Here is a 12,364-nt window from a genome sequence, read left to right as displayed (position 1 = left end):
TAAAACGGAAATTAAATGTTGTTATCCATTTTACGGATATTTATTTTCATGGTTAGCAAAAAGTGTCTTCCGAAAGCTGACATGAGTCCGAATCTTCCTGCTTTAACGGATGTTAACGGGACAGTAATTACATAGTGCAGTGATACCTCAGCTCGCGAACTTACTTGGTTCCCAGAAAGTGTGTGTAAGGCAAAAGGTTCAAGTTATCTGAGCTTGAAATGGAAGCGGCCGTACAAAAGGCAAATGTTGCCCTTACAAAAGGCAAATGTTGCCCTTTCGTGGGAGGGAAAAACATTGCCAGCCAAAACCCAAACAAATTCGGGAATGGCGCTCCATGTCATGCTGAATGAGTTACGATAAATGAAATGAATGATTATATCTGTGTTGAGTACAACACTATGTGAGTGCTCCGAAACGTGTGTATTTATCTGTCTCTGTCTCTCGTAGGTACGTCCGGGTCTGGATGGGAAGGAAGGGGAGCTGCTGGTTCGAGGTCCATCCGTCTTTCAGGAGTACTGGAACAAACCTCAAGACACCATCAAGTCTTTTACAGACGACGGCTGGTTCAAAACCGGTACAGAACTCTTGATCTCGTCTCAATCTAGCCTCGGTCGTCTGTATTCTTGAACCCGGTTGCTTACACACCAGAAAAGTTTCCCAAAAATGAGGGTGGAGAGCATTGTCTGAAATAACGGACGCCCGGGGCGTGCAACTTTTACCTCGGGGGTACAACTTACAAAATGTCTCAGCCCGGGTGGCCGACAACTTCTTCAAGAAATAAAGCAAACGTTTGAACAAAGATTTCGAAATCAGAATAAATGATTCCGATTTCGAAATCTTCACTCGGTTTGGAAATGTCTGAATGTCGCACCCAAAAGAGGCAGAAGATGGCGACAAAGCTCTGTGGAAACGGGCAAAAATATTTTCTCACAACACACAAGGATTCACCATCACGTTATTTATATGTTTTCCTTCTAATTTCGCCATCAACACGGACCAACACAAAGTTTTCAGACCAAACAAAGTACCGCAAAATACATTGATGTGATGAAAGGACTGCTACAGTGTGTCCTTTCTCGGTCAGGGGCGTTCCTTCCGTAACGTGACGTTAGGACTCGTCACCAACTCAAAAACAAGACTTCCGGAATGTTCAGCGCGAGTCCTCAAAGGTAAAATATCTCTATATGCGGTGGAATCTTTGTCAAATACGCAGAGTAGAAGTCATTTGAAGCCATTTTACAAATTATGGACACAACTTGTCCGGAGGCGTCGGTTGTCCTTTAAGGCTTATTTAGTTGAAAATTATGTTTTATGGGGACCTGGGAACGGATTATTCTCCCTTTAATGTTTTCCTATGGGATATACATTTTTGGGACACACACTTTTGGCCTTACACACTCTGTCTGGGAACCAATTAAGTTCGTAAGCCAAGGTATCACTGTATATAGGCTTGAGGGAAGGCTGGGGTGTCGTTGAAATGAGTCAGCTATGACAAGGTGAGTATGACTATTGGATGATAGGAGCCCGGAAAGTGGCGACGGGGGGATGTGACGGAGAGCAAAGCTTGGGAAAGCGCGAGTGTGTTTAATTGGCTTTGCAGCCTGGAAGGGCAGACATCCAGAGCACAGCACGCCGCTGACACACTCCATTACAGCCACCGGCCACATAATGAGAGCCTGAGCAATCAGCTCCCCACAGACGGTCACTACCTCAAGCTACACACACACACTCACACACACACACACACACACACACACACACACACACACACACACACACACACACACACACACACACACACACTCAGATGTATAATATCACAAGTGGAAAGAAATTGAGCAAATAAAAAAGCCACCGGAGAAAAAAAAAGAAGTTTCCGAACTGGAGAATGTCAGTTCACCAAGAATAACAAAGCGGAGCCAGGTCATTAAAAAATAAATACATCAGAACTTTCTGGCATGACATGCCCCACCGTGGCCAAGTTGTGACCCACTTTCACCCAAGTTCAAAGCAAAGAAAAACCTCCTCTGAAAAGACATACAGTAATACCTCGGCTGACGGACGCTTTAGCTCATGAACTTTTCACCTTATGAACATTCAATTTGCGAGAATATAATCATGGCATAGAGGTCAAGATCCGTGGTAGAGGAGGGAGGGGACACACGCAGCAGTGAGGGGTTCCAGAAACAGACACACACACAAAAGGGAGACGACAGAGCTTGAAACAAAAAAAAAGTGGAAAAAAACACAAGTGAAATGGTGAGAAAGTGGAGAGAAAACAGTGAAATTTGGACTTGTTTCAACTTTATTGATAGTTCAAAGGCAGAGTTCAATCAATCAGGCTCCACAAATAACCCGCAAAAGCCATCTGTACAATTTGAACGGACAAGACAAGCAAGGGAACCAGCTACTCATGAAGTTTCTAGTGTGTCTGCTTGCATCTGTTGCTGTTGAAATATCACAACTTCCAAGATGGACAACCCAGAGCTCCTTGAGACACTTTATGCAAAAAGCTATCCATTCCATCAAGCCATCAACGACCATCACAAAGGTAAATAAAACAACTTTATCATACAGCGCAGTTTATTTCTTTCATTACAATACAATAGCACATTTATTATACATAAAATAAGGTATAGTTTGTGTAGTTTTAAGACTTATTTAGGAGAAAAGTATGTTTTATGGGGACTCGTGAACGGATTATTCTCATTTTTAATGGTTTCCTATGGGACATTAATGTTTGGAAGACACACTTTTCACCTTACACACACTTTGTGGGGACCAATTAAGTTTGTAAGCTGAGGTATCACTGTATATGGTGACTTTGGAGGGGTCTTACGGGGGTTTAAATGGCATTCCGGTCAAGCACGCTGAAAATGCATTCATCCTGTTGGTTTCATCTCATTTCCTTATTTTCAGTTTTCCGTCTTACTATACTATCCGTTCAAAAGAATAATTAACCCGCACGCAGAATTCCATTTATAGATATATGGATTGGCGGGAGGGGGGGGGGGGGGGGCTGTCCGCAGATCACTTTGAAAATGATCCAATTTTTTTTGCTCGTCTCATTAAAGAGAGCGGCATAAGCTATAAATATTATAACATTTGTCCTTATCGTTGGTCGTGTGAAAGGGGGAATGGAAAAAGCTCATTGGCTGCGGGGGAAAAAAATGAAAACTCATTGTTTTTACGCCGAGGCCCCGGCGAGTGAAATGAAGTCATTGTGGAAGATGGCAAAATTGAAAGGACAACCGACACCTCCGGACATGTTGTGTCCATCATTTGTAAAATCACTTCAAATCACTTCTACTGAGCGCATTTGACAAAGATTCCAGCGCATGTCGCTAGATTTCACCTTTGAAGACTCGCGCTGAATATTCCGGAAGTCTTGTTTTCGAGTTGATGCCGATGCCCTAAGTGACGTCACGGAGGGAACGCCCCTAACCGAGAAAGTGACACACAATGCATTTTGGGTACTTTATTTCATCTGAAAACACCGTGTTGGTGGCGAAATTACGTGGAAAATGACATCAATAATGCCATGGTGAATCGTGTGTCATAAAGCATAAAGAAGGTGACAAAAATTGCCAGCGGACAAATGCGCCCATTTCCAACGAAGCTTGTGCGCCATCTTGTGCATTTTCCGGGCGCTACTGTTGGGTTAAATGTTGTTCTTCCTGGTTCAGCTCTCCATTTGTATAGTCTAAATATTAAATCAGCAAGGTGATATACCAAAAAATGAATATTTATTATCAGGCAGCGAGAGGATGTTCTCCAGCGGAGAAGCTAGGCCAAGGGACAGAGAGGTGAGAGAGAGAGAGAGAGAGAGAGAGAGAGAGAGAGAGAGAGAGAGAGAGAGAGAGAGAGAGAGAGAGAGAGAGAGAGAGAGAGAGAGAGAGCTTGTCTCACATATTTATAAACAACAGGAGTGATGTCACTTTGGAAAGGACTTATCATCAGAATCAGAATCATCTTTATTGCCAAGTATGTAGAACACACAAGGAATTTGTTTCCGGTAGAACACGCTGCACTAGTATCGTCGTCCCAAAAAAAAAAAAACTGCTAAGTGGCACTATACAGTTCCATTTTGGCTACTGTTGAAAGAGTTAATGGCTTGGGGGAAGAAGCTGTTTAAATGTCTGCTGGATTTGGTGCGCATAGATCTGCTAGATACAATCATGAATATTTATTACTAGACTGAAACGAGATAGCTAGATATGGATCCTAACTAAGTACAAGCTGAGTACATGTATACTAATTAACATATACAAATAACTAAACTACATACATATATGGACTTACTAATGTATAAGAATAAGTAGAAATGAAATAACATGATGTTTTTCAGCCGTCATCTGTACTTTTTGAAGTACAGATGACGGCTGAAGACACCTTCTCATCGACAGGATGTTTTTAGCATGTGTATCAACTAGTTCTAACAGCTACATTGGAGTCCAGACGGCTCGAATTGATACGGAAGGACTTCTTTCATTGATTGCAAACATGGATGCTTTCCTCTTCAGAACGATTAGAATCATATTCATAACTGGATGAGTCACAAGAAAGCAGCTTTTTTTTCCAAATCTGAACTCTCTGAAGCCATTGTTTGGATTGTGGAGCAAGGCAGTTTGTGAAGGAGTATCCTGTCCTGGCGTGACGTCACCAACAAGAGGGTGGGACTTTCTGAATCTCGCCAGTTCCGAGCTCATTTTGGGGCAGTTTTGGGACACTTGAAGTCATTTTGATTGCTGTTTTGCATTTGACTGCATTTGACTCAGCCTGCGTGTTTTGGCTATTTTAGATGCTATCAAACGTTTTTCTGATGTCAGTTAGGAAACAAAAAAATGGGGTGGGTTGTCCTTTAAGAAGAAAAGCAGTTGTGAGAATTAAAATCAATAACTCCTCAGTCTGGCTGGAGGTGTCTGCGTTCGTGTGAGTGGGCCTGCGAAGCTTGATTGGCATCTCTATAGGGAAGCTGTCACCGCCACCCCACCGCACCCCACTACCACCTACCCCGCCTCGAGTGTTTGCTCTTTCCACTCAACCTCACAAACATCTCCAAGCACATTGATTCTTTCAGTTTTTTTAAACACCCCAATTTTTGCTCACGTCGCAAAGCAAAGCCCCCGATGACAGCTCATCTGTTGTCTGCCGTGCACACCTCAATAGCCCCCCCGCCCCCATCACCCACCAGAAGAAACAAACTGGTGTCATAAATGAATTAAAAATATAAATACAGTGAGACCTCAACTTAGGAACTTAATTGGTTCCCAGACAGAGTGTGTAAGGCGAAAAGTGTGTATCTCAAATATATATATAAATAATCCGTTCCCGGGTTTCCATAAAATATACTTTTCAACTCAATAAGCCTTAAAACTACACACAACATACCTTATTCTATGTACAATAAATGTGCTATTGTATTGTAATGAAAGAAATACACTGCATTGTATCATAAAGTCACTTTATTTACATTTGTGATGGTCATTTATGGCTTGATGGAATGGCGTTGGAGGTCGAAGGTCAAAGGGAATTGCTGTTTGGAAAGAGAGGCGCATTACATGACAACTGTAATTAAAGAAATAAACTGTGCTGTAAAATAACGTTTTATTGACCTTTTTCATGGTCGTTGATGGCTTATGGAAGGAGAGTCACCTTCCATAAGGACTGTTGGTAACTTAACCTCTGGTGCTGTTCGGTCGTGTGATCCCGCCGAAGATCACTCCGCCAGCCGTGGTGGGTGTGTATTATGAAAATAGTGCTTATTATAAGGACGTATTGCTTATTATAAGGTTTAATTTTCATAAATTTGACGCTTGTAAGACAAAAAGTGTGTAAGATAAGGTGTTTGTAAGTTGAGGTCTCACTGTAGATAGAATAGATAAATAAATAAATACATAGAATAAGATAAATACAGTGATACCTCAGCCAAAATGTCAAATTGTTGAATATAAATCACAGTAACAGTCATTATTCCTGATTTCAGATTTGAAAACTAGATATTTGTTAATTTCTTGTGCGCTCTTGATGTAATCATATGTGCAGAGGGTGAAACATTCTAATGGCTTCCCCAAATTCAAATCGTGACTACAATGTGGACCGTGGCAAAAAAAAATGAGTCTGACACATCTGGTCTAACGTCTTTTTTTGGGGGTCTCGACATGGTTTGCACCTCCGGATTTATGTCTTTGCCTCTGTCGAACAGAAGCATGTAAACGGCTGTTAAGTAGTTTGCGCGAAGTGCGTTGCAGATCTGAGACAGACATCAATCCTTAATTTGAGCTTGTTATCAACTTGCGAAGAGGCAGAGAGCTAGCAATCTCATCAGTAGCATTAGCATAAAGCAATTCAAGCTCTTTTAATTGCATTATATTAAACAAATTAGATCAGCCATCCAAGTGCAAAGTGCTGTTTTGTGTGGTATTAATTACCCCCCCCAAAAAAAGGAGCAGTGACAAAAGTTAAGGATGATAAATAATGTCAGAGTCGAGATTTCGGCGCCTCGGCCGTCTGTTATTTATCCTCATTAACGCCTCCATCTTGGCTTTGGGGCTTTAATGTCGGACATTAATATTCATGTATGCTAAGTGTTTACAGTCCCCCTAAAAAAGGCATGAGCAGCATTTAGTCGGCGTGTCTTGAAGCAGATAAGGCTCTCTTCTTTGCAGTCGCTGCTTCAACCCGCCGCTGTGAGCTTCTGCCGAATATCGGCGGCAAATCCAATTCTGCTTGGGCGCCGTCAAATATTTCAGAATCAGAAAACCTTTATTCGTCCCACAATGGGGACATTTGCAGTCCACAGCAGCAATTTCAAAGGGGGATGAGGTGGGGGAAAGGATAGAAAAACAAATATATATATATATATATATATATATATACACAGTAAAGTCTCGTTATATCGATATCGGATATATCGATAGTCCCGGTTATATCGATACTATTTCTATGCACGCACGGAGAAAATTACATGCAAACAGGGTCGGATATATCGATAGTCCCGGTTATATCGATATTTTTTCGGACTCCCTTGAATATCGATATAACGAGACTTTACTGTATATCTCAGCTTACAAAATTAATTGGTTCCCAGAAAGTGTGTGGAAGGCGAAAAGTGTGTCTTCCAAACATTAATTTCCCATAGGAACCATTAAAAATGAGAATAATCAATTTCCAGGTCCCCATAAAACATAATTTTCTACTAAATATGCCTTAAGACTACACAAAATCGACCTTATTTTATGTGTAATCAATGTGCTATTTGATTGTAATTAAAGAAATAAACTGTAAACTAAATAAATTGATGGAATGGAGTGGCAGGTGACGGTAGGGGGAGTCACATTCCATCAGGACTGTAGGATGGAGGGTTACCCAGTCTTTCATAGGCTTATGCCAAGGGACGGACTTCTCTTCCTGTGTAAAGAAAGTGGGGTTAGGCATCTTTTCCCAAAAAAGGCCGCTTTCATCAGCATTAAACGCTACATGAGAAACGTAGCCCTCTTCTTCCGCCATCTTGAGGAAGGATTCCTTGTAAGCTTCGGCAGCGTTATCGTCAGAAGTGGCTGCCTCACCATGACGAACGACACTATGAATCCCCCTTAAAGTTCTCGAACCATCCGTGGCTAGCCTTGAAATCATCAATGGATGACAAACTTCCAGCTTGTCTCTTGATGATAACTGAGTGAAGTTGCGGTGCTTTCTCTGCGATCATTTTAGTTTAGTGTAGTTTTAAGGCTTATTTAGTAGATAATTTTGTTTTATGGGGACCTGGGAACGGATTATCCTCATTTTAACGGTTTCCTGTGGAGAATTAATACTTGAAATACACACTTTTCGCGTTACACACACTTTCTGGGAACCAATGAAGTTTGTCAGCCAAGGTATCGCTGTATACTGAAATAACATAAATACACCAACGCGTATCTCGGGTCGATGAGGCGCACCCGCCCGCGTTTTGCCTTCACCTGCGTTGACGCACACCATTGTCATTTCCGTCTGTTGATGGAACGAAGTTACCCAAAGAAAAGTGCAACTTTGGATGCCCTCCATTCTCCGTTGATGTGTTTTTATTTCTTTTTCAATTCCTTGAATGCCTCTGAATGAGATGGAAGCCCAGTGCAATTAGGCTTCTTATCGTTTTAATTAAGAAAGCCATTGGGCCATATCTTCTTCCGACGCCACGGCACAATAATGGCGGAGGGGCTCTGATGCCTCAAGTCGTGTGTGTCCACGCATGTGTGGGTGTGTGTTTACTGCCCCAATAGATTTTGTATGGCCCAGTAACACAGTTAGCAACATTCTCGTCTTACTTGCTTTTTTTTTTCTTTTTATCAGCCGGTCTTCTCCAATCACAATTCCCACTTGTGCCTTTCTCTGAACGTGCTGTTCTATTTAGCCCCCCCCCCCCTTCTTAACCCAACACACATACACATAGAAACACAAGGTCAAAGAGTCCCGGTGAAGTCTTTCAAACTCGACACGAGTATAGTATGTTACGAGTGTTGTTGTTTTTTTTTTTTTTTTTGCAATTACCCGCGAGTGTATTTCACTTCCCGCACAGGGTGAAGGTCACGCAATTTATTGGCCTCGGGTTGCAAACAAAGAAGCCTTCGCAAAATTTGAGACAAGTCAATCCGACTTCCTATAAACTTGCTGGCCTGCAGTCAGAGAAGATAGATCCAAGCTACTTATTAGCTACTTTTTTGGGGGATACCGTATTTTTCCGCCGCGCGCCAGAGTATCAAGCGCACCCCCAGTGAATGGTGTATTTTCAAACCATTTTCATATATAAGGCGCACTGGAGTATAAGGCGCACCGGTGCCCCTGTCAATGGTGTTTTTTATTTTATTTTTCATATATATAAGGCGCACCTGACTATTCATTCACTGAATGAAAAATGTTTTCCAAATATCATGTCGAAATATTTTAACGTTTTCCAAATATAAGGCACACCGCACTGTAAGGCGCAACAGTCGAAACTGGTGGTACACACGGCTTCTTCTACAGGGGGAAATGGAGTCGGTGGCTGCTGACAGTTGTTGCAGCTCAATATTACTTCACATATAAGGCGCAGGCAGGGTCATCTTTTCAAGAAAATCAAGGCTTTTGGGTGCGCCTTATACACTGGAAAACACGGTACAGTCATACCTCAGCTTACGACCTTAATTGGTTCCCAGAAAGTGTGTGTAAGGCGAAACGTTTGTCTGACAAACATTTATTTCCCATAAGAAAGCATTAAAAATGAAAATAGTCCCTTTCCAGGTCCCCATAAAACATCATTTTCTACTAAATAAGCCTTAAAACTACACAAAATATACCTTACTTTATGTATAATGAATGTGCTAGCGTATTGTAATTAAATAAATAAAGTGTACTGTACAATAAAGTTGTTTTATTGACCTTTGTGATGGTCATTGATATAGTTGCATCTTGATGATATACGAGTGAAGTTGCTGTGCTTTCTCGGCGATAATACCTTCACACACTGTCTCCTGCTAGGTGGCTTTCGTTAATCCAAATCAGCAGAAGTTTTTCAACGTCTTCTATTGCCTGAGACCGTTTCTTAGACAACACAGAAACACCTTTAGCCACACATAGCAACAGTCGATTTAGCATACTGGTACTGGGACGCTAAGTCACACAAACGCACACCTTGTTGGTGTTTTTCGATGATCTCCTTCTGCGCGACCGTCATTTTGTTTTGTGTCCTCTTTGTCTTAACACTAGCCTGTGGTGGGGTCTTTTTCTTCCCCAAAAAAGTAAGAGTACTCCACTCGATAACAAACCACGTCTGCACTGATTGCCTCAAAGAGAATGGGTGTGTAAAACGAGTCCGCCAGCCACCGTGGCGCTGTTCGACCGTGTGGTTTGGTGTCCTTCCGCCGAAAACTAGTCCGCCAGGCATTGTGGCGCTCCGTGTGTTTCCCGAAAACTAGTTGGTATGCCAAGATTATATTCTCGCCAATTTAATGTTCGTAAGGTGAAAAGTTCATAAGCTAAAGCGCTGAAGTATCACTGTATTTTTATTTCCTTGCTGATCTGAAAGCATAAGGAAGCAAATCCCCAAAAAATGGAGGAAGAAAAGAAAAAGTGAAACAAGCGCTTTACTGCCGTAAACACCCACGTGCCACATCAACCAAGCGCCCCCCTCTCTCGTCCCCCCGGCTTCCCACCCCCCCCTCCCCGGTTACCGGGCCCGGCCTATCAGTTCAGAGCAGCGGTCTGTGAAGAAATTCCCGATATCTAAATTTACACTCTGTATCAATCTTGTTTAATAGACTGGAAAGCTTATAGGCGCGGCGGCGAGCCGGCAAGAGAGAGCGGCGGTGATAAATTGGCGCCGTGCCGGCGACAGCCGCCCGTGATGTATAATGAAATATTTATGATTTATCCCGGCTAATAAACTGAAATGAAGTGCGTGATGTATGGGAGCAGATGGGCCCGCTATTGATGCTGAGGCGGAGAAGGCAAGTGGAAGGCGGAGACGGCAAGATAAGGTGCCGACAAGGAAACCGATGATGCCATGAGAGATGCTTGCGAGAGGTCGAAGCAAAAGGATGAAGGATGGAGGTCGGGGAGGAACAAAAAAAAAAAAAGGAGGCATTTGTTTGGCACGGAGAGGCTGATAAAAGACGGGTGGGCGGGGGACAACATTAGGTACATCTGTGCAATATCATCTGAGACTCTACAGTCGTCTATTACAGTGATACCTCGGCTTACGAACGCTTTAGCGAACAACATTTTCGCCTCACCCACATTAAATTGGCAAGAATATAATCTTGGCATACCAACTAGTTTTTGGGAAACACACGAAGCGCCGCAATGGCTGGCGGACTAGTTTTCGGCGAAAGAACACCAAACAACACGGCCGAACAGCGCCACGGTGGCTGGCGGACTAGTTTTCCACACCCCCTTCCTTTGAATGCAGACGTGGTTTGTTATCGAGTGGAGTACTTTTGCTATTATGGGACCCACCACAGGCTAGTGTGAAGCCAAAGAGGACACAAAAGAAAATAAACGGGCGAGCAGAAGAAGGAGATCATCAAAAAACACAAACGAGGTGTGCATTTGTGTGACTTAGCGTCCCAGTACCAGTATGCTAAGTCGACCATGGCTACGTGTGGCTAAGGGTGTTTCTGTGTTATCCAAACAACGGCCTCAGGCAATAGAAGAGGTCGAAACACTTGTTGATTTGGATGAACGAAAAGCAGCCAGCAGGGGACAGTGAGCTAGTGTATTATCGGCGAGAAAGCACGGCAACTTCACTCGGATATCATCAAGGGACAACTACATCAACGACCATCACAAAGGCTAATACAACGACTTTATTATATAATACAGTTTATTTCTTTAATGACAATACAATAGCACATTTATTATACATAAAGTAAGGTCTATTTTGTGTCGTTTTAAGGCTCATTTAGTTGAAAATTATTTTTATGGGTACCTGGTAACGGATTATTATCATTTTTAATGGTTTCCTATGGGAAATTAATGTTTGGAATACACCCTTTTCGCCTTCCACACACTTTCTGGGAACCAATTAAGTTTGTAAGACAAGGTATCACTGTACTAGGACAGCCAGAACTTTGGAATTATTTTTTAACTCATACCCTGCCAGACGATGTATAAAAATGTGTGCACTGAAGTGCCAGGGTTTTTGTCATTTTCACTCAAATGGCAGGACCCGCGGAAGATTGAGATTTAGGACATAAACATTCAATGCAGCGTTAAATTCGGCATTAAAAAACTTCGACTCACTTTTTTCACCAGCAAAAAAATAGTTAATTCCTAAATTATATGGAGTTATCTGAGCTTGAAATGGGGGGGGGGGGGCTGTATACAATACAATACATATTGATTTATATGGCACTTTAACAACAGCTGCCCCCACCTCTCCAGCCCCAGCTGTGGCCGCCTCACCTGTAATAAGCCTAAGGAACATTTTCTGGTCGTGAGCCATTTTCTGTGCTCAGCGTCCCCCCTTGCCCAGCTGAGCCCTTTCCAAAGCGTCTGCTTCACCCCCGCACTTGCACGGGTGCGTACGTGCGGGTGTGTACGTGGGTCTACACGCAGCCCTCTGAATTGCTCTTTTTAAAGGACAACCGACACCTCTGACAAGACAAGTTGCGTCCATCATTTGTCAAATCACTTCAAATGACTTCTACTGAGCGTATTTGACAAAGATTCTAGCGCAGATAGCTAGATTTGACCTTTTGAGACTCCTCGCACTGACTCTTCAGGAAGTCTTGTTTTCCAGTTGATGACGAGCCCCTAAGTGACATCACGGAGGGAACGCCCCTGACCGACAAAGCCACACGCAATGCATTTTGGGTACTTTTTTTCATCTAAAAACACTGTGTTGTTG

General features: G+C 42.7%; 1 protein-coding gene across 6 annotated transcripts in view; it reads left to right on the top strand.

The window, feature by feature from the left end:
• The window catches only part of acsf3 (acyl-CoA synthetase family member 3), a 36,803-nt gene that overhangs the window by 16,313 nt on the left and 8,126 nt on the right, over window positions 1-12,364 (top strand). For all 6 annotated transcript variants that reach the window (XM_088991362.1, XM_088991361.1, XM_088991358.1 and 3 more), the window contains one exon: window positions 448-574. In XM_088991362.1, coding sequence (XP_088847488.1) covers window positions 448-574 — 127 coding nt within the window. The remainder of the gene's footprint in view (window positions 1-447; window positions 575-12,364) is intronic.

The sequence above is a fragment of the Hippocampus bargibanti genome, linkage group LG03 (genome assembly GCF_051943395.1).
Source record: "Hippocampus bargibanti isolate YZ-2025 linkage group LG03, ASM5194339v1, whole genome shotgun sequence".
In the NCBI taxonomy this organism is placed as follows: domain Eukaryota; kingdom Metazoa; phylum Chordata; class Actinopteri; order Syngnathiformes; family Syngnathidae; genus Hippocampus; species Hippocampus bargibanti.
This window is presented reverse-complemented; position numbering and strand designations above follow the sequence as displayed.